A 27,869-nucleotide genomic window follows, 5' to 3' on the forward strand; every position below is an offset into this window, starting at 1 on the left:
GTATATTTTCTTGGATGAAGAATGGATAGGGTTTTGGTTGGTTGGTTGGTTGGTTGGTTTTGATTTTTGGGGCTGCACCTGTGGCATATGGAGGTTCCCAGGCTAGGGGTCGAATTGGAGCTACAGCTGCCGGCCTGCGCCACAGCCACAGCAACACCAGATCCCTAACCCACTGATCAAGGTAAGGGATCAAACCTGTGTTCTCATGGAGGCTAGTCAGATTCGTTTCCACTGAGCCACTACGGGAACTCCAAAAATGGATGATTTTGAGGGGAAAAGGCTGCATGGGCTTGGACTCCCTCCTCTTGTGATGGGAAAGAACATGCCCCTTGCTGCAGGATAGAAAGGAAAGCTTTTCCTCACCCTCACGCACTGGCTTCTACAGTCTAGCAAAGATGGACTGACTGCTCCTTCACCCCAAATGGGCTATTACTGAAGGACAGATGCTTTGCAGGGGTGCCTCGGTACCCAGACACCCTCACTGTCCCCTTTGCTGCCTCTAGTGTTTTGTGGCAGTCTATGTCTCACTCTCATTAAGATCCTTCTCCCCTATGGGGCCTTACTCCTGGTGATCACTAGATATGGCTGCCATGACATCTGACTCACCCCTGATCCCTAGAGTTCTCTGGGTAGACAACTCCTTGGGCTGAGTGGTTTCCTGGGGGCCCAGGGAGGCTCCAAAAAGGAGTGGGTATGGAGGAACTATAAAAAGGAATCTCTGAAGGACAAGGAGAAAACCTATGAACATGAACAGGAGAGGGATCCAGGAGCTATGGCTGGTGAAATGAAATGAATAATAAGACCTAGCCTGCCCCTCAGTGTCTGGATTTTGCCTGTGCAGGCCTCCAAACAACAAAGAAAATAGGGCAGCTTGCCCACCCTCTTCTTACTCTCCTCCCAATTCCAGCTAGAAGGTATTGGTTAAAGATCTTACAGAAGGAGGGAATCAGGAAAGGAGAGAGGAGGACAGACAGGCAGACCCCAGGGGCCCGAGGCAGACCTGGCCACTACTTGCCACTTTACAAACAGAACATTTTCTCTGCTTCCAATTGCTCTTCTTAAAGCTGGGCTGTCCAGGTTGCACTGAGGTAGGGGTGGAGGTTGTGTACTGTTTGATATTTCTTTTTTCTATTACCCAGATGATTCTGACATGTACTGAGTGACTGCCCTTCTCTCACACTGAGATCTTTCAGGTGGAGTGCTCAATGACTGGTCTCGCATCACCATGAACCCCAAGGTGTTTAAGCTACATCCCCGCAGCGGGGAGCTGGAGGTACTGGTGGACGGCACCTACTTCATCTATAGTCAGGTAGAAGTGAGTACGGTCTCAGGCCTAACTCTTCTTATATCCAGAATGCAGATCCGGTGCAGACCACAGAGGGGCACTGTGGAGCCAGCCAAGATCAGCCAATGGCTAACTTCCTGCTTTGGGGGTGGGGGCAGGGGGACAGACCTTGGGAGGGAGTTGAAAAGAGGGAAGAGAGAGGGGGCCATCTGGGGTTTTTTCTAGCCAGATATTATTGAAAAACTGAAAGGAGGCCCCCTCCACCCCCTCTGCCATCTGATTCCCTCCTACAGGGCCCCAGGCCCTAGTTTCCCTGCTATGCTATCTGGCTCTACTGCCAAACTTGAACGCTGTCTCAATATATTCTGTGCAAGTCAGTTCCAGGGCTGCTAAAACCCCCTCCCCCACCACATCACTGGCTTAAAATGAATAGTGCTCCTCTGAACCTTCTCTCCACCTCAAAAAGGTGTATCTTTCCTCCCTCTTTCTCCCATTTGTTTCTCTACCTTTCTGCTTCTCTGTCATTCTTGCCTCCCTCCTGCTGTCGTTCTCCCAGCCCTTTTCTCCCTCTGTTTTTGTCCTTGTCCTGGCCCCAGGCTCACTCCCCAGCTCGCCCAGTGCCCATCCACTTCCACCCCTGCTGTTTGCCTCCAGTGGGGTAGCTCCTCAGAGGTACAGGTGGATGAGCCTTGAGGTTGGGGCTTCTGTGGGGCGGGTGGCAGGCAGGTGGATGGACAGAAGGACAGCGGAGTCAGCACAAGGGTCTCCAGGAGAGTGGCTGGAGAAGATGGGTTCTCAGCATTTGCTGAGGCCACCCAGTGTCCTGGCGCAGCCGGCGGTCCTGACCCAAGAAGTTGTATGGCACCCGAATACACTGCCACTTCCTAAACAACTCCGGGAGGGCGCAGCCTTTCATAAAGTGATTTAGGGTGACAGATGAGTGTCTCAATCCCCAGGGGTGTAATCCCAAAGTCCTAGGGACCATTCAGGCTAAGTACCATCTCGGTGGGGGCAGGGGGTCAAAGATTGGGGTGGGGTGTGATGGAGAAGGGTAGTAAGGGAGAGAAAAATCAACTTGGGGGGCCTGAGATAGAATTACGAGTGGCCTCAGGCCTTGGACCCCATGCAGAGTGGGAAAATCGGCTGAACACCATGCCATTGAATGGAGCTTAGCACTTCCTTCCAGCCACAAAGTAAAGTTAGGGACCTGGCTTTTGCCCTTCCATGTTCGTTATCTCATTTGTGAAGGAGAGCTCTCCATCTCTCTGGATCAGTTTCCTCAATCATCAGACGAGAGGGCCAAGGGGCATCAGGAGCATCAGTGAGAGACATTCAGCCTATGGGGAGCGGGGCTGCATGCTGAAAGGGCTGAAGAACCAGCTAAAGAACCAGCAAGTTGTCCCTGTGCCCTCTCTGGGCAAGTGGTAACTTCTGAGTTTTTCCACACATAGTCTGTAGGGCTTGAAATTGGAAGTTAATTTGTTTTTGTGTCTGTAGACTGATGAGCATCTAATGTGTGCGGAGAACTGTGCTTCACGCCAGGGCTGAGGAGGCGGGGCGTGGGGGGGAGGTTTGAGGGCTGGGGGAGGTTAAGGGGCGAACAAGGTGTGATTCTGGCCCTCGCAGAGTCTCCCACCAGTGTGCTGTTGGAAGAAAGGTTAGCTCAGCCACCTGGGCTCCAAGGAGTGGGGACAAAGGACGGTGAATAAGCCTGTCGCCTCCCCCGTCCCTTTGGCTGAGTAGTACGCCTTGGGGTCTCACTGCCCCCTTCTCAAGGTGCACTAGCAGCTCACATGAGCAGGTCCGCTCTGTTGGTCACAGGGGAGGGGGGAAGGGGGCCCTGCCCTGTCCTTCTGCTGGCCCCCAATCCCATCTCATTGCCTCTCGCCCAGGTATACTATATCAACTTCACTGACTTCGCCAGCTATGAGGTAGTGGTGGATGAGAAGCCCTTCCTGCAGTGCACCCGCAGCATCGAGACGGGCAAGACCAACTACAACACTTGCTACACCGCAGGGGTCTGCCTCCTCAAAGCGCGGCAAAAGATCGCCGTTAAAATGGTCCACGCCGACATCTCCATCAACATGAGCAAGCACACCACCTTCTTTGGGGCCATCAGGCTGGGCGAGGCCCCTGCATCCTAGATCCCTACCCAGCCCCCTCTCTGGCCCCTGCCCTTGCCCTTACCCCAGGTTTGGGAACTGGAACTCCCAGAACCTCTAAGTGCTGCTGTGGAATAAGGGGTATGGGTGTTGCAGCTGCAGAGAAAAATGCCCCAGTGCTATTTATTCCCCGGGGTCTCCAGGATGACAAGGCCTTACTGACTTTTCAGAATGACCTTGAGTGAACTGCACAGTTGACTGAGCCCCAGGGTTGACGTGAAGCAAAACCTTCCTCCTTGGCTCCGTGTTGACTGCTTATGGCACGACTCTTCAGCCTCTAGGTCCCTGGTGTCATTTCATTGCACTAAAGTGAGGGTCTCGGGCAGCAGGCAAGAAATAACAAAGGTACACCCCAGACTGTGGGGTGAGCCTCTGACCTGGAAGAGGCTGCTGCTCCTGTCTCTGGTTGGGATGGGGGCAGAGGTGGGGCAGGAGGGGGTGTAGCAGCCTAAGGAGAGGGGCAGGGAAGGAAAGGCAGGTACTTGTGGCAGAGACCAGGAAGAAACCTGCCAGACGGTCATCGAGCTCTTCCCACTTGGGCTGAGCCGTGTTGCCACAGCTTGCCAGGCTTTGGGGATGGGAGGTTTCCTCTTCCTTGGAGCGATTGCTGGGAATGGCCATAAAGCTGCCTGCTTACATAAGAGCCTAAAGCCACATTTAGGGCCATATGTCTTTTATTTTGTTTACAGCTGTGCTCCAAGCTCAGAACACTCCCCAGGTCCCCACCCAATTGCCCCTTCCCAGCCTGGCTTGAACTCTCGTTTCCTCCCTCCACAGAGCCTACCTCTGTCCGAGACAGGTGCCTATCCAGGGACCTGTGAGTCTGGAATACTCTTTAGATTACCTGGGCACAAAGGAAATTTTCCATTTATTAAGCAACACAAATATTCATCTAGTTGAGTTATATCTGGGGGCAGAGGGCTGGACTGTGTGACCTCCAGAAGCTCCTTCAAATTCTAATATTTAGGCAGCTCCCATGCTATCCTTCTAAAATACCCAAAGCCTGGACTTCCCCCAGGCAAGGCAGAACTTTTCTACCTGACCCTGAAGGGCACGAGCTGGGGCTAGGACAGGGATTTCTTCAAGTTTGCTGCAGCCCAGGTGGTCATTAGCCCAGGCCTTATCTGAAAGGACAGCAGCTGATGCCATACTAAGCCTTCCACCCCCATTTCTTCTCATTGGCTCCAGAAAGCCACAGCACAGCAGAGTCACTGTAGATTCCGGTGCTGGTTCCCTGAATCCAGGCTCAGGAGACAGCGGCATCTAGGCAGTGGGCAGGATTCTGCCCTCCAGTCAGGCCCAAAGACACCTCTTCCTGCCCCAACTCCAAGCTTCCCATTGGATCATATGATAGGATAATTGAAGGGCCTTATTTCTAAACACCTGGGCCCAGCCTGGCATCTGGGGGCTGGGTTTAGCCCAGACCTAGCAGTGCCAGTCTGGTAGAGTCTGCTACTCTTACTCCCAAAACAAGTTTCCTCTTGAAGAGCTAGGGAATAAGTTCCTTCAGGCAGCAGAAATACACCAAGAAAAACAGATACTCATTTCTCTGCTGTGCTTTCTCTTTCTAAGCAGCTACACTGCTTGGCCCTTCAGGGGTCAGGACAAGAGTGGAGTAGGCTACGCCGCCATCATCTGGTTGCTGATGGCAGCCTTGCCACCCAAGGTGAGGCAAACTTGAGGCATGTGTTTGGCCCCAGCTCCTAGCAAGTGCCTTAGACAGGCCTCAGTTATAGCAGAATCTGATGAGAACCTCTCCTTAAAGTCTGCAAAGTACTTCCTCTCATCTCCTTCGATAATATTACAAACCCTATTGTTCACATGAGGCTCAGAGAGGTTAAGTGCTTTGACCAGGATCTCACCCAGCTTAAGTCACAAACTTGGGGCTTCAGCCAAGGTCTGATTGCAGAGCTTTTCCATTACCCCCCAGCATTATGTTGAATTTGGAATCTAGGGAGAACTAATAAAAAATGGTAATATGGACCCCAAATCCTTGAGGGCCCTAGGGAGAAACCCAAAGAGGCTCATTTTCATTCCTTTGTGATAATGCTTCTTCTCTTGGCTGCCGGGGCTCTGTGGCGAAAGAGTAGGAAGTTTCTTTGGGAAATAGCCATCAGCCTTAGAGAACTTGTGTTCAGAACAATTGTCTTGGTACCATATCCAAGCATCAGGCCTCCAGTAGCCACAGAATGAATGCCCCTTGTGTTCTATCATACACTCAATGAACCAACCAACCATTTTGTACAGATCCCCTACTGTGGACAAGGGCCTCCTCTGGTTACACTTCAGAGAGCTTATAGAAGCTGGCTGCTTGCTACAGCTACTATCTTATCTCTTCTGCCAGACCACAGAGACCTCTGTACTACCAGGATCTCTCAGGGATGGAGGGAAGAGCCAAGAGGGGTCCAGCTCTAAAGCCAAAAGGGTGTGAGGTGAGGGAAGGAAAAGCCTTCTTAATGGTGCCCCTCCCACTCTATTCTCCAGATATGGAGGTGATTAGAGGGGAAATAGGATTCGCACAGGACCCCTTTATTCATTGTGACCCCTCAAAAGGAATCTTGGAGGGAGGGGTGATGAGGGAAGCGAGAGGTAGCTGGCGAGCTCTGTTGCTGCAAAGTTACTGAAGCAGTTTACTGCTAAGAGACTGTGGAACTGGAGTCACACCTTGGAATTATGCTGATGTGACTTTCCTGGAAGGCCAAGGGCAGTATGGAGAATGAGGACACTTGTAAGCAAATAGATGACACAAGTTTGAAGAAGAATTACATGATGGGGGCTTTGCCAGCCGCTTGGACTTCAACAGCTGAAGCTGGCACAAGAAGCAGCTGTAGGGAGCTGCTCAGGTCCTGGGTCCTCAGAATAATGTCGTCTGTGCCTTGTTTCCCTCTTCATCCATCCTGAGCCAAATTTCTTTTGATGAGCACTAAAGGGCTAGGAACCCTGGAGACAAGCAAAGACTTCGAGCCACGTGTGAGCACGTGTGTTTTATGTAACTTCTGGTGGGTGCAAATAGATTCTGAGAAACTGAGAGCTAGAGAGGCCATTAGAGGGAATTCAGCCCAACCTACATTCTACCCCTTGATGCTCATGTGGAAACTGAGGCTAGAGGGAGGGTGACCTGGCTGAGGTGAAGGAGCCACAACCTCCAGGCTCAGCAAGGTGAGGGGGTGAAAGAGTCCATGTCCCACACAGTCCCCTTCTTCCTTCCACCCATAGACTCAAGGCTCGAAGTGCTTGGCCCCTTCAGGAGCCTGGCCAGGCAGAGAAACTGTAGCTGCAGCCTTCGTCAGATGGCTTCCTTCCCCAGGGCTCCCTCCCAGCTTCTGCCCCTAGATGGAAGGCTCTGGAAGGGGCCAACACCAGGGAGTCCTGAGGTCCCTGCCTGGAGGCTCCCCTAGGCCATGTGAGCATAAGGACAGAACCAGATTTTTTTTCTTGTAATCTGTTTCAGGGCTCTCTCCAAGTGGAGTCAGGGTTACTTTATTCAAAAAGATTCCAGCTGGGGTGGGGGGTGGGCTTTGTAGTGAGAATGGCCTGGAGCAGGCCCAGTGCTGCTTTGGGGGGTCAGCATCTAGTGTGAGATATTGTGTATATAAACTATACATAATGTATATAAACTGGGATGTAAGTTTGTGTAAATTAACGGTTTATTCTTTTGCAAATAAAGCTTTTTCCCTTTGTTCTTGAAATCAGCCTGAGCACCTCCTACCTGTGAGGTGCTTCTTTGGCACCTTGGGGAAGGACCCAGGTACCCATTTCAGAAGAGGCAACAGAAGGAAGGTAATCTGAATTTCCAGTCAGAACGTCCCACATCTCTGTGTCCCAGCTCACATGCCCCGGTCTCCATCACCGTGGGTCTTTTCCTGTAACCGCACATCAGGCAGGCTAGGGGTCCTACGAAAAGGAACATCGTCCTGCGGCAAAGACAGCATGGAGTCACCCTCAGCTTGGGACTGTGGCATCTATGACAGCTCTCAGGCCTGGGCCCCAACGAGCTTGGGAAAATCCAGCCTCCGTCTCCCTGTGATGCATCATCCTAATTTGCAGAAGAGGAGACCAACCTCCCCTAAGGTCACCCAGCTAGAGAGCTTACTTAAACTCTCAAAGAACTGTTGACAAGACCCTATAGTATAAACTTTCTTTTTAAAAAAATTAGACTAGAATTTTTATTTTTATTTTTATTTTTATTGGATAAACTTTCTTTTGAACATCGAGCTGCCATGAAATTTAGGGCATTGTCAGCTCAGGGACAGGAAGTAGGCAAAATGGCCAGAGGAGAATAATTTTGTATGGTTCCCCAATCTACAAAGCTCAGTCACATTCGATATCATCTGATCATCCCAACAGCCTTTGAAGTAAGCAGGGGAGGGAGTATTTGTTCCATTTTACAGATGAGGAAACAGGCTCAAAGAAGACTGATTGCTCCAAGTTACGGGGCTTGAAGGTGGAGGGACCTGAACTCCAAGCCCACTGGATCTCAAGTCAGCCAGTCCTGGAAGAACCTTGAGTCCAAGAGGTGGGGCTACTTGAGAGCTGGAGAATGAGAGACAAGTGCAAGGATCCTAGGCCCTTGAAACAAGCTGCTCAGGGCGCAGGCTTACCAGAAGGTAGGCTTTTGACTCTGTCCCTTGTTTTCCTCGGGCTGAGCTGAGTGGGCAGGTGTGAGGGAACCTTCAGGGCACCCCCACCCTAAGGCCTTTCCTGACTTTGGGACCATCTCTCTTGTAGCCCCAAGGAAAAGGCAGAGAAGAGCCAGGAGGGGGAGAGGGATGAAAGAGGAAGAGGGAAAACAGCCAAACCAGCAACCCTCCCTCCCCATGCCCATCACACTGAGGACTGGCCAAATTAGGCCCAGAAGCCATACAGGTGACTTTGGTCCTCCTTTTCCACCAGTTCCATACCTTCCTGCCAGGCTGAGAAGCCAAGGGGGATGTCCATCAAACTATCACCAGCTTCTGGGTCTCTGAGAAGCCATACTTGGTTTTGTGCTGATCAAACAGTTTGTGCAGAGCATTGATATAGAGCGTGTGGTATTTAGCCACTGTCTCCTGGCTCGGGTTCTCAGTCTGGGGCAGGGGTAGAGGCTTCCCCACTGCCAGGGGACGTGGAGAAGGGGAAAGGGAAGAGCATCAGAATGGCTCGCTCCTCAGAGTGGGCCTCAGCCCTCAAGTCTGGGCTCTCCCCATCCTCCCTGCCACCCCCACTCAACCCTCCCCTCATCCTGGCCAGCCTCCCAGCCTCTGGACATGGCCAGAGCCAAGGTTCAACCTTAGGACTGGATCCTATATCCAGGATGAGGCTGCCAGCACAAGAGCCCACTCACCAATGGTGGTTACAGGCCGAGCGTAGGGCAGAAGGCCCCAGGAGTTCTCAGTGAAGCCACGCCTGTAGAAAGCACAAGGGTAGATGTGTACCGGACGCTGGGACCAGTTCTGGAAGCTATTGATGAAGCCTCCAGGAGTGAAAATGTGCTGATTGTAGAGTTCTGTCTCCCCAAAGGTGTAGGCAGGGATTAGACACATGCTGCAGAGGAAAAGTATGTTCTTTGATGGCCGGAAAGGTAGAGCCCCTGCTGAAAGCCAGACACACTGACCACCTGTGGTTCCCCCAGTTCTTCCTATAGGCTCCTCAGCCCCTAACCCCACTGGGTGCAGGTCCAGGCTATGTGTGAGGGCCCCATGGGCCACCCCAGGCTGCCTGTGAGGGCCAAGTAGCAGCAAGCTAAGGGAATTAAGTCCCAGACCCTCCTGTAAACACACATCTGAAACACTGGAAGATGAGACCCAAAGGCCATTCCTTTCAGGTTTCTTCCCTTTAGCTCACATGGTAATGTTGGCCCTCTGAGATGAGGTTGCAGCCAGTCACCTTTCATAGAGGGCCTGGCCCAGATGAGAAGGTGCTGTGAGGGAGATCAGGCTCCGGGGTGGCCCACTGGCCTTTCTTCATAAGCAGAAACATCTCCAGAACCTGATCCAGGATCTACTCCACCGCAGATGTGGCTCCCCCCACCCTTTATATATATATATCCTTTCCTCAAAACCCCATCCTTCTTCCCCTCTGGGTTTCTGGGACCCCTCTCCCCAATCTGGACCAGACGCATTCTTACCCATGCCGAAGGGCCATGCGTACAAAGCCAGTGCGGTTCTTCAAGACCAGGGTGGTAGATCCTGGCAGGCTGTATCTGCACTCAGCCAGGCCACCGACCACCACAATCAGCATGTTGCCTGCTCCTCTCTTGGTGAGTAGGAAGTCTATGGAGGATCGGCTCACAGAGCAGGTCCCTGGCAGGCAGAAAAAGCCAAAGGTCGCCAGCCACTTCCCAAACTTTTCCCCTACCTCTTCCAAGGAGGGGAGAGCCTCACAGCAGGCAGCTGAGCCCAGGGTAGCTTTTTAAGACCAGAGCGGGTCGCAGAGCTGGCCTTGTTCTCACCCACTCACCCGGCACTTCTCCCTTGGGGAGCCATTTTTTTCTTTGGCTTTATGTCCTGGAAGCCAGCTCACCTACAGCCATGATATAGTCTCGGAGGAAAGGCAGCCAGAAAAAGGTACCCAGGGTGAGGCCATAAGGAGTGATGCCAGGAAAGATCTTGGAGAAGCCCGAGGTCTCTGTGCCAAAGTGGCCAAAGTATGCGTGGGACATGAGTCCATGAGGGTGGCAGGCGAGGATGTAGTTGTGATTGGGGGAGAGATCATGAGTCTTCAAAAGCTGTGGAGGAAAGTGGACTCAGGAGGGCTATAGCCAGAGGGGGGCTGCCTCTTCTGGCCAGAGACCGAGAAAGGAAAGGGCTGTGGTGTCTGGCCATGCACATCTCTCCCCAAGCCACCAGCCACGACATTCTCACCTGCCACCCTCATGGGCCTCAGTGTGAATGAGGCTCCGCCCCCGACCCTGACCCCGCTGCTGGCATGGGAGTTGGGGCTGGGCCTGGGGCCCACTTGGGGATCCGGAGCTACCCACCTTGAGTGAGAAGTAATCACAGTACCGTTTCCATACGCCTCACGTAGGCCCACCGGCAGCCACCTGAAAACAGAGCCGATAGAGCTGAGTCTTGCCCACCTCCGTTGTCTTCTTCAGGGCCTTTTCAGGCCTACCTCAGGGTGCTCTTCCCCGTGCTGTGTCCTGCCTGCTCATGTGCCAACCAGGCTGGGGATGGACCACAGGGCCAATTTAGGACAGGCTTAGCTCTCTGCTTTACTAGCCATGTCTCCCCTAACCCATTCCAGTTCTAATCTGGGCCTTGCTTGGCCTTGAAAAGACTCCTTCCCTCACCTTCTCTAGCCCAGGCAAGGACAGGCTGAAGGGCCAACTGGGAATTGGCCAGATCCTCTCAGAAGTAGCCGAGGAGAAAGAAAGAGGGTATGGCAGGTAGCAACACAGTCCTAGCAGGGCCCTTACCTCGCTCCGGGGTCTTCCAGTCCAAAGCCAGCCAGGTGAGAATGACCACAGTGACAGGCCAGTATGATGTGAACACCACAAGGTAGAGGTTGACAAAGAGCACGGTGCTTCCTGGAGGGAGCCCAGGCCAGAGTCAACAAATTCTGGACAGTCCCTCCCTCCCCCCGGCCTCAGCGTTCTGGCCACCCCAAGGTCGTGCACACTGTCAGCTAGGGTCTCTCAACACTCTCACCTCTTCACTCCGGCACATGGCCTACATGCACATGGCCCCAGCACCCCCCGCTCTGGTCTTGGGTACCTGCTTTGGCTGTAGAAGGCAAGGTGTTTTCCTCCTCAGCCGTGCTCCATGCAGTCAACCTTCTCCCCACCCCCTCCCAGGACCTGCTCCAGCACCACTTGGGCTTCATTCAATGGCAGGGAGCCAGTGCTATATCACACTGATCTGGCCACCAGAGGCTTGGAGTCCTAGAAAGACACAGCCAGGAATAGTCTTCCTCCAACCCACATCTTCCTGTCCACATCAGCTCTGCGAGCCGTCAGTGGAAGGCGTGCCAGAGAAAGAGGATTCCCACCTTCAGCCAGGCTGGGCACACACAACATGGCAAAGAAGAAACAGGAGAACTCAGGCTAGGCTAGACTAAGGCACTGGGCCGTGTCAGGCTCCAACAAGAGAGGAACAATGTAGGTTAGAGTAGCTGAGACAGACTTCGTGGAGATGAGTCACAGAGGGCCACACTCAGAATTATCACCGGACTCAGTATTTAAAACAACTGTGAATAAGACCGTGCGAGAGAAAGTGGGTCAAGAGAAAGGTTAGGAGAGACAGAAAACACTTCTAATTGAACATGGCAGATTGAACACAAGTTTTTATCTCACCTCCTTGCTGGAGCCTCATGGAAATTACCATAAGGATGTTTTCAAAGATAGAGATCATGCGAGGAAAAAGGGAATTAGCGAGATGCCAACAGTGGAGGAGAGCTATCAGAAAAATGTTGGCATGCTGGACAGTGGGCGGAGGAAGAATTCCCTGGCTGAGAACAAAGTGGAAACCTAGTTACCTGCAAGGGGAATGCCTACGCAAGCAAGCCTGTTTGGGGTGGAGAATCTAGGAAAGACTGCCATTTTGGAGCTACCGGCTGTCACAAAAGCAGATGTGGGGCACAGGGCTTGATTGAAAGTCTATCAAAGAAGTAGTTAAAACCCAGACCCTGGAGTTCCCATCATGGCTCAGTGGTTAACGAATTGGACTAGGAACCATGAGGTTGCAGGTTCAATCCCTAGCCTTGCTCAGTGGATTAAGGATCTGGTGTTGCTGTGGCTGTGGTGTAGGCCGGCAGCTACAGCTATGATTAGACCCCTAGCCTCCATATGCTGCGGGTGCGGCCCTAAAAAGCAAAAAGCCAAAAACAAAAACAAAAACAAACAAACAAAAAAAACAGATGCTCTCCCTTCTGTCCACACAGCTGGAAAGTAGGAGGATTATTCTTTGGGGGAAAAAAATGGACCAAAGACACTCTAGACACAGATCCTTAACGCTAGATGCAGCTAAAATATTCTACATGCAACCAAATTATTAATCAAGTGTGAAGGGAGAATAAAGTCTCAGACAGTTTGTCTCCCATGTCCCTTTCTTAGGAAACTACTAGAGGATGTGCTCTACCAAAATGAGAGAGTAAAGCAAGACTGACAAGGCATGAGATCCAGGAAAAAAGGGATCCAACAAAGAAAGGAAATGAGTAGGGCCAGGGATAGGCTGAGGAGAACAAAGTGCCCAGGGCACAAAATTCAAGTCGACATCCACTTTCAGGGTCAGGCAAATAGTAACCTAACCCTTGCACAACCCTGAGAATGAACCCAAGGTGTCTCAAGGACCCTGAAGGTGTCAGCAGTGCATGAGACCAGACTATATAACAGGGATCCCTGGCTCCAGCAGCGATGTCCTCCAGAAATGAAAAACATAGTGAGGGAGTTCTCCAGAGGCTCAGCAGATTAAGGATCAGGCATTGTCACTGCTGTGGCTCTGGTTACTACTGTGCCTCAGATTCAGTCCCTGGCCTGGAAACTTCTGCATGCCAGGGGCATGGCCAAAAAGCAAAAACAAATAAAAACAAAACAAAAAAAAAAAACAATGGGGGAAAAGTGGAGACTTTGAAATTCTGATGTGTTTGTGGAAGGTCTGGGGATGAATCAGTGACAACAGATGGATAGCTAATAGATAACTAAAGAGATTTAAAATGAGGCAATTATGAATTCCAGGGAAAACGAGAAGTTAGTTGAACGAGAAAGGAAATATAATTGAGCTCTTTAGTGCACTAAGATTAGTGCACTAAAGAGCTTAATTGAGGAGAATATTTCCTAGGCATAGTCAGGTGTTATAACTAAAACCTGTGCTCTAGCAATCTGGACGGGGACGGGGAAGAGAGTGCTCTAGCAACAGCGAATAGAGAGCCACATTCTCACCTTCCATATTAGGAAGTCAGTGACAGTGTCTAAAATTGTTACATCAGAAAATAGTAATATTTAGAATTTTTAAATAGTAAAATTCAGACATATGGAGGTAAATGGAAGAAAGAGCTAACAAAGTTGAGAATAGCTGCCTCTAGGGAACGGATTGAAGGGAGGAGCAAAGGCTAGCTAGCACTTCTAGGCTTTTGATATACTCCTTACAAACTGACTTGACCTTTTCAAGAAATAAAGGGAGGCCTGAGTCTAGGCTGGAGGAGACCTCTCTATCTACCATAGGCTTTGCTTGAACCCAGATGGTGTTCAGGACACCTTGGGAGGGAGTGTGGCCTCAGGTGGGGTGCCCCGCAGTGACATGAATCCTGGATTTGCCACTTAGCATGAGTCTGACCACACACAAGCCACTGAACTTCACCTGCCAGATGAAGATCCCAATACTAGTATGACTTATCTTCCTTACAGACTTCGTGTGAGGGTCTTCTCTCAAGGTCGTTAGGGTCCAAATGGATACGATTCCATCGCTGACTCACAGCATAAAGACCTTGGGAGGCTCTGAGGGACAAGCACTGGACCCTCTCCAGAGCCCAGGCCTAGTGCTCTTCTGCCTGCCCCAGGGTCCCTCTCTGTACGTCCCAAGGTCAAGCTCTAATTAAGAGCCCTCTGGGGAGTTCCCGTTGTGGCTCAGTGGTTAACGAATCCAACTAGGAACCACGAGGTTGTGGGTTTGATCCCTGGCCTTGCTCAGTGGGTTAAGAATCCAGCGTTGCTGTGAGCTGTGGTATAGTTTGCAGACGTGGCTCAGATCCCACGTTGCTTGGCTCTGCTTAGACCCCTAGCCTGGGAATCTCCATATGCCACAGGAGTGGCCCTAGAAAAGGCAAAAAGACCAAAAAAAAAAAAAAAAAAAAAGAGCCCTCTTGGACACTTCTTTCTTTACTCACTCCCCTTTCAGCCACTCTTGTTCTTCGCCCTTCCCTGCTCCAACTGCTCTCCACCTGCTCACACAGGGACCTGAAACCCTCAGTCTCCCCTCCTCCCTTTCTCTTTCCCACATCTAACTATCAAGTCCTACTAACTCCATTCCAATTTCTTTTTTTTTTTTTCTTTTTCACTCGGCCCTATGGCATATGGAAGTTCCTGGGCCAGGGATCGAATCCGAGTCGCAGCTGTGACCTACACTACTGCTGTAGCAACACCCGGATCCTTATCCCACTGCACCGGGCCAGGGATTGGAACCAGCATCTCCAGAGAGACAAGCCAGATCATTAACCCCCTGTGCCATAGCAGGAACTCCTACTCCAGTTTCTTGACTCTCTCCTCTTCTTTCGTCTTCTCTCCACTCCATTGCAGTTACTACTGGGCTGGTCCAATTCACCATAATCTCTGACCTGGATTATAGGAACAGCCTCTTCCTAGAATCAGTTTGCTACACAGAGCTGTAGTGAACTCTCGAAAACACCAATTGATGCCATTTGTCCTGTGAAAAATCCTATCACAGCTCCACATGGCCCTCAGGAAAAAGTCCAGACACTTTTCCTTGGTTGACGATGCCCTTAGCAATGTGTCCCCTGTCTCTTTCTCCTGTCTCCTCTGTCCCCTGTCTCCCATACATTCATTCATCCATTCATTCAATATGTATTGGGCATCAGTTCTGTGTCTCTTACCGCCCCCGTCCCACTTACCCACTGGCAGCTCCTTGAATGCTTTATGCTCTCCCCTCATTCCAGCCTTGTCAGCTGATGCCCACTCTCTTCCCTGAACATCCTTCCTTCCTTACTGATTTTCTAATTTTCTTTAATAGTCAATTCACATTTAACAGAAAAAGGGGACAAAGGCCATGAAAGGGCCATTAACAGAAAAAGAAAGACTAATTGCCGATAAATACGTGAAAAGATGCTCAACCTCAAAATTAACAAAGTTCAAAATAAGGCTCATTGTATTTTACACCTGTTGCTCTGGTGGAGGCAGGAAGGAGTGTACATGAGTCCTCTGTTCCTTTTCCTGCCCCTACCGTGGTCATCTCTGAAGCCACAATTTGCAGCATCAGAGTTTGGAGGGGCCTCCATCAGCCTGAACATTTGCGTCTGCAAAGAGCACAGACGCCCACCAACGTGTGTTGGATGCTTAACATGAATGAGAAATAAACATTTGCTGAGTTAAGCCACTGAGGTTTCCGTGTTAGTTCGTTACCACGCCATACATAGGCCAGCCCAACTAATCACTCTCACATGCTGCCCATTGACAAATGAAGAAAACATGCCTCAGAGAGGATAAATGACTTGCTAAAGGAGTATAGATAATAAGGAGTCGAGCTGGGATTGGAACATAGACAGTATGGCTCCAGACACTGCGTTTTTTTGTTTGTTTGTGGGTGTTTTTTGGTCATACCCATGGCACATGGAAGTTCCCAGTCTAGGGACTGAACCTGTGCTGCATTTGTGGCCTATGCCACAGCCGTGGCAATGCTGATCCTTAACCCCCTGGGCCACAAGGAAACTTCTCAGATACTGTGTTTTTAGCACCTGTATTTTACTGCCCCTTGACTGTGTGTATGTGTGTGTGTGTGTGCACACACATGCACCCCCCCCATAGGGACAGTCAGACATGCATGTGGCATGCATGTTTGTGTGTCCATAAGCTCTGGATGCATACACACACAAAAAAAAACTGTTAACAGTGGTTACTTCTGAGGAGCAACATTCAAGGAAGGAGAGATACGAGCCTACAGGCTCCAGCCCCCAAAGTGGGCCTAGCCGAGGGTGGCCTTGCATAGCGGTCATGCTTCTCCCCCAAGGCAGTGTCAGCACCTAGGTCCTGAGGACTTTGCTCTCATGGGAACACAGAAGCAGGGAGGAGCTGGGATGGTAGTGAGGCAAGTCTGTGGAGAGAGGACAAGAACTCAAGAAAAATGACGTCTTAAAGTTTCTGGATCAGGAGTTCCTATTGTGGCTCAGTGGAAAGGAACCCAACTAGTATCCTTGAGGATGCAGGTTCAATTCTCAACACCAGGAGATGTGGCGTAGGCCAGCAGCTGCAGCTCCAACTCAACCCTTAGCCTGGGAACTTCCATATGCCCTTTAAAGAAAAAAAAAAAAACTTCTGGAGTTGCCATCATGGCTCAGAGGTTAACAAATCCAGCTAGTATCTATGAGGACTCTGGTTTGATCCCTGGCCTCGCTCAGTGGGTTAAGAATCTAGCGTTGCCATGAGCTGTGGTGTAGGTTGTAGACGTGGCTCGGATCTGGTGTCGCTGTGGCTCTGGTGTAGGCCAGCAGCTGTAGCTCTGATTAGTCCCCTAGCCTGGGAACCTCCATAGGCCATGAGTGTGGCCCTAAAAAGACCAAAAAAAAAGAAAAGCTTCTGGATCAGAGCAGGATCTACAGGCAGGAATTAGTTGTAAGCACCCTAAGGCCACTGACTGGTTTCTGAGAACCCTAGAGCCAGGGTTGAGAAAGAAAGCTGCACATTAACCAAGTGGAAGACAGCCCAGCCCAGGAAGGGAAATTGCTCTTCCTGAAGACTAGTAGCACAAAATGGTAAAGCCACAGCCCATTTGACAAAGCAGGTAGGGGAGCAGTCCAGCTTAGAAAAGACCAATTCTGGCAGACTCGCCTCAGGATGGTTTTAAGCCCCAGCAGCTGGGGGCATGAACATGAGGGAAGCTGCCCCTTCAGCCAGATGGGAGATTCTGGCCTTACTGAGGAGAGGACCCCAAGGCCTGGGCCACATGGACAGAGAGTGCAGAGGCCCAGCCAGGGCCCTGGTCCTCAAAGTGGCCATTCAGAGCTGACTTCTTTCACCTTTCAGTCAGGAATGTTCACATACACAGAAGGCCTGACTTCCTCCTTCCTCTCAGGTCTGACACATACTCCAGGGCCACATCCACACCCAGCCTCCCAATCAGCAGTAAGAGGGGAGATACAGGAGGTAGAGACAGGAACTCATAGGCTCTTGTGGACTCCACCCCCTGGTCAGCTCATCCACTTTCCAGCCTTGCCATCTTGGCTAGACCACTTAGACTGCATGTACCTCAGCTTCCTCATCTGTACAATGGAGATGATTTAGCCACATCAGGTGCCTGGCATGAAATAAAAAAGTGCAGTAAATGCTAGCTAATACACTATGAGTGTAAGCTATCATTAGGCATGTGTGTAGCCATTAGGATGTATTATCATGCATAATAATATTTTCTACCTGATAAGCTTGGCATGAGGTTAAAATGAAACCATGGCTGTGAAAATGCCTGGTGCAAAGTAAGTAGCTGATACATATGAATTCCTTTCTCCTGGTCCCTTTCAGCTCTGATTGCCCAACATTCCTAGGTTAGCGCTGCTCTTTTCAGCATTCAGGGGGCCTGACACCCACCCCAGGCAGTCCTCTGAGCCCCCCATTCGCTGCTCTCCAGACCACTCTCCCTATTCACCAGCAAGCCCCAGGCTCCAGGGCCTAACTGCCCTCTTCCTTCCCAGATATCTTACAAGGGCATTTAGCTCATGCCCCTGCCTCCAGCCAGTACTCACCTGAACCACGTAAAAAGTGAGATTTTGTTCCACGCCCCCCTCCCATAGAGACGGTTTGCTTCAACACCTGGAACATCATAGCCAGCATCTAAGTAACTTTCCCAAAGGATTTGTGGTGCGGATAGTAGGAAAACTGGATGGATAAATGGCTGAATTCCTGTGCAAAAGAAGTTTTCAGAGCTCCCTCTGCTGCCAGGACAACTGTCTCGCACCGATGGTCTGCTCAGGTCCTGAGGTTGCAGCTAAGCCCACTTTCTTGGCAGTCCTCCAGTTAATTGCCCCCCAGCTTCCCCAGACATGTCCTCCATGCCCCAGTGTAAACCCTGGAGGGGTCAAACACACACACACACACACACACACACACACACTGGCAACAGGGCTGGCACACACATGCACACACATTCCTGCCCAGGCACACACCCATACCTATCAAGATCCCACAAGTACCGTGTCGAAGTGTGCCAGGCCAGGGCATCCAACTGTCCTGATTTGCCTGGGACAACCCAGGTTTCAGCACTGAGAGTCCTGCTAAACCTTGTAACCCTTTAGCTGCAGACAAACCAGGACATTTGGTCACCCTGCCAAAGACTGAAGACTCACCAATAAGAAAGGCAGAGAGGGCCCACTGGAAAACAGCAAAGACCTCCAGCGTGGTCTTGAGGTCCTTCTTGGAGGGCAAGAGCATTATGCCCAGGGTCCTGGTGGCTCCAGATAAGTGCTGTTCAGCTGCCCAGCCCCAACTGCCCAGGGCCCTGCAACATCTCCTCCCTTCATGCTTCTCTTCTTCAGCCCCTGCCTAGTCTCCACCCCCAGCACCCCCCTCCCCAGGATCACAGGATGGCATGCTGCCTCTGTAGTCCTTCCAGCTGTCTACATACCTGTGCTTCTACCCACTTGGGCCCAGCCCAGGCTGAGATTGTGACACCCCCTTTCACACCTGCATAGAGAAGTGTGGGAAGTGAGTTCAGTTGGGGGTGGGGCTGCTGAGAGGTCTCCATAGCCAGTGTGGACAGGGTAAGAGGGCGGCCAGGAGGAGCCCAGGGCACACATGGCACCTGGAGCTTGCATTTCTGTTTATGAGGCCCAATTGTCTATGGTCTCTCAGGGACAATGTGATGGGGAGCAGGAGATCACAGGCCATGCCTAGCAATATCTTCGGCCTCTTGCTCCATCCAGGAGTACTCATTACTCTCCATGAAGAGCTGGCAGATCTGCCTAGGGATCTGTGAGGGTATGATGGCTGCTAAATCAATTTTCTATTGAATGCATAAACAAATGTGAGGACATATATCAAATTATTCTGTGTTCATGAAATTCTAGAACAAGCAAAAGTGATTTGTAGTGAAAAACTCAGAGCAGTGGTTGCCTCTGCTTAGAGATTGACTAGGAAGAGGCATGGTGGACATTTGGGAGTGACAACAATGTTCTTTTTGAGTTACACAGGTCAAAAATTCATTCGTCAAAACTCAGCAGATACACACTTAAGACTTGTGCATTTCAGATTTCCTGTCGTGGCTCAACAGTTAGCAAACCCGACTAGCATCCATGAGGACGCGGGTTCAATTCCTGACCTCGCTCAGTGGGTTAAGGATCCGGTGTTGCCATGAGCTGTGGTGTAGGTGGCAGATGCTGCTCAGTTCCTGCATTGCTGTGGCTGTGGCATAGATCGGCAGCTTCAGCTCTGATTCGACCCCTAGCCTGGGAACCTCCATATGCTGCAGGTGCGGCCCTAAAAAGACAAAAGACAAAAAAAAAAAAAAAAAAAAAAAAAGATTTGTGCATTTTTCTGTATGCAAAGTTTACCTAAAAAGTAAGCAAATATTGAATTCTCATTAATGCTGAAGTGTTTAAGGCTAAATAGTACTGATGGCTGCAATGTACTCTGAAATGCACATAGGATGTACTGATGGCTAGACAGGGGCATATATTGATGGACAGATGTGTGATAAGTCAAATATAGCAAAATATGATCCATAAATCTAGGTGGTGGGTGTTCACTGTACAAGTCTTTCAGCTATTCCACAAGTTTAAAGTTTTTCATAATAGAATTTTTGCAAAAAAAAGTTCCCCCAAGGTCACAATAAAAAAGAAAGTAACATATACACACTACTCTATATAAAATAGATAACCAACAAGGACCTACTGCATCGCACAGAGAACTCTACTTGATATTTTGTAATAATCTAGAAGGGAAAAGAATCTGAAAAAGAATATGTGTGTATAAACATATATATATATATACAAACACACACATATATATCTGAATCACTTTGCTGTACAACTAAAATTATCACAGGATTATAAATCAACTACACTTCAATGAAAAAAATAAAAATTAGAAAATTTTTTAAAAAGTAAAAATTAAAAAAAAATTTTTTTTGTCTTTTTTTTTTTTGCCTTTTCTAGGGCCTCTCCCAAGGCATGTGGAGGTTCCCAGGCTAGGGGTCCAATCAGAGCTGTAGGCACCGGGCTACGCCAGAGCCACAGCAATGCGGGATCCGAACCCGCAACCTCATGGTTCCTAATCACGGCACCATGACGGGAACTCCCTAAAAAAATTTTAATTTAAATTTTAAAAAATTTTAATGTGATTTCTCCATGCATGAATAGGTGCACATGAGGCCTTTGCATGTGTGTATATCTGTACAAAGATAACTATACATCTAGTTGTCAATACATGTTTGTATATCCGTGTCAGGTGGCATCTCCAAGTACACATTTGTGTGCAATGCGGATGTATGAATATGAAAGCAGCTAGGAGTGTGTGGCAGGCCAGGTAGATGCAAGTATGAAAGAATGAAAGGGTTTCTTTCTCTTTTTTTTTTTTGCCTTTTCTAGGGCCGCTCCCGCGGCATATGGAGGTTCCCAGGTTAGGGATCCAATCAGAGCTACAGCTCCCAGCCTTCACGGCCACAGCAATGCCAGATCTGATCCATGTCTGCGACCTACACCACAGCTCAAGGCAACGCTGGATCCTTAACCCACCAAGCAAGGCCAGGGATCGAACCCGCAACCTCATGGTTCCTAGTCGGATTCGTTTCCACTGAGCCACGACGGGAACTCCTGAAAGGGTTTCTTAATGCAACACAAAATTATGGAGGACATAGTCTATACCAAGGACTGCTCTAGAGAGTTGGGTTATATCAATGAGCAAAACAAAGTCATTAAAAAGTCATGCTTTTGTGAAGTTTACAGTCTGGTAGGGGAAGGCAGATGATAGGAATTAATTACATAACTAATTATACAGTGTGTTGGAAAGTGATACGTGCTATGGAAAAAGAAAAATAGTTTGAACAGAGTAAGAAGGATCCAGAGTGTTGGAGGGGTTAAGTAGGAAGACCAGGCTTCGCAGTTTTACAAGGAGTGGTCAGGGAAGGTCAGGCCAAGAAGGTGGCACTTGAGCAAAGTGGTGAAGGAGATGAGGAAGCGAGCCATGCGGATGTCTGGACTGAGACTTTTCCAAGCAGAGGGCACAGCCAGGGCACAGACCCTAAAGTGCCTAGCAGGTGTTGAGGAGTTGAGTGAGTGAGAGGAAAGGAACCGAGAGGGTGAAGTCAGAGAGCTGGGTGGGGCCAGCAGGCCAAAGGCCTCAGCCTTTCGCTCTGAGTGAGATGAGGTGCCACTGTGGAGTTTTTCCCTTGTTTGGCCTGCAGGAGTCCCCAGGCCAGGGATCAAACCTGTTTTCACAGCTGTAACCAGAGCCACAGCAGTGACAACTAACCCACTGAGCCACCAGGGAACAGTTTTTAAAGAGCCGGAGAAGAAGAAGGAGGAAGCTTTTGAGAGCCTAACAGCAATAATCCATGCAGAGGTGACGGTGGTTCAGGCAAGACTGGTGGGAGTCAGGATGGTGGAAACAGTTGGATTCTGGGTGTATCTTTGGATGCAGAGGTCCCACATGGGCACTCTCCTCTCTAAGGCTCAGATGCCCCTACAAGGGAGCCCCGTTGGTGAGTGACCACCGTGAGACCGTCCTTGGCCTGCATACCTTCCTTGCATTCAGCCTTGTCCCATCCAGTCCCACAAGAAACATGTGGAGGGTGTTGGGTCAGGTCACTAGCTTGGCTGGGATGGCAGCTGTGTGAAGGGGCTGGAGAGAAAGGAGGCTGAAAAGGGCAGCGGAGCCAAGCTCTCAAGAGTCCGGACATGAGGATGAGGAGTTTGTGCTTAATCTTGGGGGCCCTGAGGAGGTGCCATCAGCTACTCAGCAGGGATGGTAACCTTGTCAAAGGCCACAGAAGGACGATTGTCAGGCACAGGGTGACTATCAGGGCCCAAGGACCCAGCTGTCCCGTGACTGACACACAGGCTCACCCTGTCCTCCTCTCTAACACCTACTTGCAGGACCAGTTCCACCTCCACATGGTGTTAAGTGTCGGGCTCAAGTGGACTGTCCCCAGCACAGAAAGACCGGCTGGCCCAGATCTCTCCCCGTGACACTGACTTCACTGTTTGGGGGCAGGGTAGCCCACGCCTTATCCAGGCTCCTGGTAGGGAAACTTGCTTCCCCCATCAGGGAACAAAGTTCCATAAGTCCCCAACACAGGCGAGAGGCTGGGGACAGAGAAGGCTCTAGCAGTTAGAAAGCAGTCCTGCCTGGGTGCCTAATGTGGAGGGGATGGGACACAGGAGCCACTGGTCACGGCCAAGATTCTGACTCGGCCTCTGGGTAGATAGTGGGCCAGGCAAGAGAGTAACCCTTCTCACGAGGCTGATAGAGCAAACTGGAGGCTTAGTCTGGGCCACCATTTGCGAGAGGGGATCTGTGGGACCAGCAGGCCCCATGATGGCTCGTGAAGCTTGTTGCTGGTTCCTAAATGTGTTTGGCTGACCCTGGGCTTCTAGAGCCCTGCTGCAGGGGCAACCGTGGTGGGGGCTGAGCAAAAGGCTCTGCACCTGCCAGCTCCCACCAAAAACAGCACCAGCTCTTTTTTAACTTGCTTCCAGTTGGAATTCCATGACAGATTCTTTTTTTAAATCTTTTTAGGGCCACACCTGCAGCATATGGAGGTTCCAAGGCTAAGGGTTGAATCGGAGCTGTAGCTGCCAGCCTACGCCACAGCCACAGCAATGCCAGATCCTTAACACACTGAGTGAGGCCAGGGATCAAACCTGCCTCCTCATGGATGCTAGTCAGATTCGTTTCCGCTGAGCCACGACAGGAACTCTCTTTTTCTTTGCAATCGAAGTATCCTTGATTTACAATGTTGTGTTAATTTCAGGTGAACAGCAAGGTGATTCAGTTATATATATTCAGAATATATATATATATATATATTTGTGTGTATGTATATATATATATACTGTTTCAAGTTATTTTCCATTATGGTTTATCACAGGAGAATGAATATGGTTTTCTGTGCTATAGAGTGGGACCTTGTTGGTTATCTATTTTATGTATAGTAGTGTGTATATGTTAATCCTAAACTCTTAATTTGTACCCCTCAACCCTGATATTCTATGAAACATTTTACAGGACAAAAGGTGGGGGTGGGGAAGGGGAAGGTCCTGTGAGGCCCCAAGAGAGCTTAGGAGGGACAGGAACCACATTTCCTTGCCATGGCCTCAGCCTGCCTGGGGTGGGCTGTGAGCCAAGTGCATGGAACCCAGGGACACATCCAGGGGACAGAGTCAAGGCAGCAAATGGAGACCGTGGCCAAGTGGAAAAGAGGATGCTGCAGAGGAAAAATGCCTGGATGCAGAGTGGTCACTGTCTCCATGGAACCGGCCCTGAGAGGTGTCCTCATTCACACTTGGCCCGGCTCTGAGGACTTGTGTTCTGTTATTTCTGCCTCTCCATGGGTCTGTCCATCTGCTGACCATGAAACTTCCACCTCCCTCCCTGGTCTGGGAGCTCTTGGGGGCAGAAACTCTGTGGTACTGGGTCTTGCTGTTCTCACACGCTCAGCCCCTTAACACAGGCCACACAGCAGGCTTGCCAGACATTTATTATATAGATGCCTGAACAGGGTGAAGGCCTGACCTGTTTGGCTGGCATTGGCCAAATCTCTGGGGGTTGTTTCCTTCAAATGTAAATAGGAGAGGAGGACTCTCTCTTGGACTCGTGAGAACCCAGACAAGGAACAGATGGCCAGTCACTTTGTGAGCTGTGAAATGGTGTCCACACGTAGGAACACTGCTGTCACTGTCATTAAGAGGAAGGATGGAGAGAGCAGGGCAGGGCAGTGAGGCAAGAAAGCCCAGAGTTCAACTGGGCCTGCCCTGGGGTGGGCTTCCCTCCAAGCAGTGTTACCTTGGAGAATGAGGGTCAGAAACTCAAGGGAAGAATGAATGACAGTGTGAAAATTTGGAATATTCTAGAAGCTCCGAGTCACCATCTGCACAGGGAAGGCCACATGCCCAGCTGATACATCTTCATGCATCCCACCAGCCTAACACCAAGCAAAGAAACAGTCAAAGCTCTTTGAGTGCTTTGATTCTTAGTCTTATCCCCTTTCATCATCCCCCTCCCATCTTTTCAAAATCCCTGGAGATTCCGAGGCTCAGAGACCATCAGAGCTGGAGGGAATCCTAATTCCAAGTCCCCCAGAGAGGGGTCCTCATGGCCTTGATGGAGTACCTTGCCAGCGAGATCCTTCTTCCTGCTCTCAGACCATGGCCCCACTTTCCACTGGTCCTGCTCTACTCCCCTGGAAACAGACCATCCACCCCCAGAAAAATCTAGTCCTTTCCTAACTTAGTAGTTTTCATCCCCCCCATATAAGGTTACCAGATAAAACACAGGATGCCAGTTAAATTTGAATTTCACCTTGACAATAAATGTTTTAGTATAAGTATGTCCCCAATATTGCATGAGATATAGTTATGATTTTAGTATAAGTATATAATGTTCATTGTTCATCTGAAATTCACATCTAATGGAGTCCTGTGTCTTTATTTGCTAAACTCTGCAACCCTCAGCCCCAGGATCACGTGGTCAGCAGTTGGCACCATGGTGGCAGCCACAGCCAGGCTTTGTCTGTCACATCCAGAGAGCAGACCCCACCAATGACTTTGAGGGGTCTGTGGATCACCTCCAATTTCTCAGCTGCCCCAGAGATCATGCTAGCCCCTATCCTCTGTACTTAATGGTTTAGTCAAGTTCTTTCTAAGGTGTCCTCGTTATGTTAGGGGAGTTTTCCTGCACACCTCACACCCACACCCACCCCATCCATCTCTTCTGTTTGCTGGGCAGGACTTTCTCTCTTCCTTCCTTCCTTCCTTCCTTCCTTCCTTCCTTCCTTTCTTTCTTTCTTTCCTTTTTGTATTTTAGGGTGGGACCTGCTGCATATGGTATTTCCCAGGCTAGGGGTCGAATCGGAGCTGCAGCTACCAACCTACACCACAGCCACAGCAATGCAGAATCCAAGCCTTGCCTGCAACCTACACCACAGCTCATGGCAACACTGGCAGATACGTAACCCACTGGGCAGAGCCAAGGATCAAACTCGCATCCTCATGGATACTAGTCAGGTTTGTTACCACTGAGCCACAAGGGGAACTCCCAGGGCTTTCTGGTTCAAGTGCCAATTTCCCTTTATCTCATCTAATAAACTAAGGATGATCAGGAGATGGAGGCTTGACCAAGAGACCAAAACAGGAGGTTAGTGATGAGGGCGGGAAAGCCGAGACTAACTCAGCTGGAAGGTGCCAGAGGACTGAAGATGGCTGCTCGCTTCTGCCCTGGTAGGCTACGGGACCTTTTCTCTTTCCAAAGGGCTTCCAGGATTTGCAGGGGGAGAGTTCACAAGGCCATTCTCCCAGAGAACTCATGCTTACCTCTAACCTCATGGCCCTGGTAACAGTAATGAGTCTCACGTGAACTCATGTGATCCCTTAGCAGATGTGGAAGGAAAAGCTACTCTTGAGTACATAGACAATCAATAAGGAGCAACAAAGGGAGAAACAGGAGGGAGATTGTTCCAAAGCACAGCTTCAATTTTGCATATCATTTTGCAGTTTCTTGTTTTTTGACCGTCTTCCCCTACTTGGCTTAAGCTCCTTGAGATTAGTTATCTTTTTTTTTTCTTGGCCATGTCCACAGCATGTGGAAATTCCCAGGCCAGGGACCAAACCCATGCAACAGTGAAGACTTGAGCTGCTGCAGTGATGACAATAGATCCTTAACCTGATAAGCCACCAGGGAACTTTTAGGAATCTCTGTCTATTTTGTTCACTGCCCTATCCACAGTGCCAAGCACAGTGCCTGGCCTCTAGTAGGACTGAAAATGGTGGCTGACTGAAGGTGACAAGGAGGTCAGGGTAAGAGCACAGTCAAGGGCAAGGTTGGGTTCAGTACAGAAACCTAGAATGAACAGAGCAGGAAACCCTCGTGACCTTAGAGCTTGAAGAGACAGATGGGAGGATGACAAAAGAGCAAATCCTCAGTGATGTGTTTGAAACACCTTCAGTGAAGTGGGTTCCCTGTTGCCCAATCTCCCGTTCCCCTTATGTTCCAACACCTACACCCCAGTGATGTAATTCTGCATCTGCAGGTGCTGGGGAGAGAGTGATTCTTCAGCTGCCCAGGGGCTCTGAGCTCTGGACAGGATGGGCTGATTCCTTCACATCTTCTCTTTTTATACCAAAATATCATTATACACTCTTGTTTCTAATTAGGAAAACTTGAATATAATGGCTTGTGTTTGACAATTTCTCAACAGCCCTTGAGCTCACTGGAAAGCTCCCTCTGATGTGAGCTAGGAACCCAGTCCAGACAGACACTTAGGGGCCATTAAACTCCAAACTAATGAGGATGCTGATTACCATGGAAACTGCTGCCTCTGGTGGCCTATGAAGGGGAGGAGGACCGGGGGTGGTGAGGTGGAAAGGGGAGGGTGGAGGAGAATGCAATGGGGGCAGTAGCTGGGAGATAGGCACTGGGGTAGGGTAGAGGAAAGGAACTTCCATTTGTTACTGTCTTCCTCTGTGCCAGGTATTGAGCTGGGTGCCCGACATACATTTGATCATCACAGCCCCCTGAAAGATAGGCACATTCTTTTGCCCCTCCCACTTCACTGACTGGCAAAGCATAGGCTGTTAATCAAGAAGATGGCTTATTGCCATTCCCAGCGCTTCTTACTAGAAAAGGTAACCTTGAACTCTCTGCCATCTAATCTTTATCAAAAGTTCAGTTGTGAGAAATGATATTCTTATAGTGCGGCCTGAAAAACAGGCAGCCCATCCGCTGCTAGTGGTGTGTGGCTCTACAAGGCAGGGCGTGTTCCCCGGAAGTTGGACCTTAATCTCTAGATGGGAGAGTGGGTGTTGGGGGAAGCGGGAGGCTGGTAGGGTCAGGGGGAGGTAGAGAGGGTGGTAGGCTTCAATGCAGAGCTGGAAAAGGCACATTAATGGTATAATAACCACAGTTTCTTTAACACCAACTACAGACGGTAAAGCCCAACATTTGCAAAGCTGGTTTTTCTGCACTTCAGGCCATAAAAACACCCACATAATGGGGCTTGACATTCCAAGGGACCTGTCATCCCTTCAACAGTATCTGAAAAAACAATCTTTTTTTTTTTTTTTTTTTTTTTTTTGGTCTTTTTGTCTTTGTTGTTGCTATTTCTTGGGCCGCTCCCGCGGCATATGGAGGTTCCCAGGCCAGGGGTCGAATCGGAGCTGTAGCCACCGGCCTACGCCAGAGCCACAGCAACGCGGGATCCGAGCCGCGTCTGTGACCTACACCACAGCTCACGGCAACGCCGGATCATTAACCCACTGAGCAAGGGCAGGGACCGAACCCGCAACCTCATGGTTCCTAGTCGGATTCGTTAACCACTGCGCCACAACAGGAACTCCTGAAAAAGCAATCTTGATTGCCACAAACAAGCAGACTCTATGTGACCATTGCTATCACGCTATCAATGTTCAAACGATGTCCCTTTCATGATCAGCATAATAGTTTCCTAAAATTATCATTGCTTTGATTCATTTTAAGTCACGAGACCATCATGAAAATGTTTCAACAAACAACATGCTTGAAACATACAAATGACAGTAAGGGAGGATGTGAAGTATTTCTTTTTTTTTCTTACAACAAG

At 49.9% G+C, this 27,869-nt stretch overlaps 2 protein-coding genes across 5 annotated transcripts in view; one reads left to right on the top strand and one right to left on the bottom strand.

The window, feature by feature from the left end:
* EDA (ectodysplasin A) overlaps window positions 1–7,136 on the top strand; it is a 332,339-nt gene extending 325,203 nt beyond the window's left edge. The window contains exons 7-8 of one of the 4 annotated variants that reach the window (XM_005657816.3): window positions 1,185–1,309; window positions 3,178–7,136. In XM_005657816.3, the coding sequence (XP_005657873.1) occupies window positions 1,185–1,309; window positions 3,178–3,429 (377 nt within the window). In that variant the 3' untranslated portion in view covers window positions 3,430–7,136. Of the gene's footprint in view, window positions 1–1,184; window positions 1,316–3,177 lie in introns of all 4 variants that reach the window. The other 3 variants (XM_005657817.3, XM_003360352.4, XM_005657815.3) reach the window with 3 other exon arrangements.
* On the bottom strand, window positions 5,475–12,083 carry AWAT2 (acyl-CoA wax alcohol acyltransferase 2). The gene is given in 8 exon segments (XM_021080857.1): window positions 5,475–8,539; window positions 8,771–8,970; window positions 9,554–9,728; window positions 9,949–10,153; window positions 10,406–10,442; window positions 10,444–10,468; window positions 10,844–10,954; window positions 11,142–12,083. Coding segments are annotated over 8 exon segments (1,017 nt in total). The 5' UTR covers window positions 11,251–12,083; the 3' UTR covers window positions 5,475–8,384.

The sequence above is a fragment of the Sus scrofa genome, chromosome X, assembly GCF_000003025.6.
Source record: "Sus scrofa isolate TJ Tabasco breed Duroc chromosome X, Sscrofa11.1, whole genome shotgun sequence".
NCBI lineage: Eukaryota > Metazoa > Chordata > Mammalia > Artiodactyla > Suidae > Sus > Sus scrofa.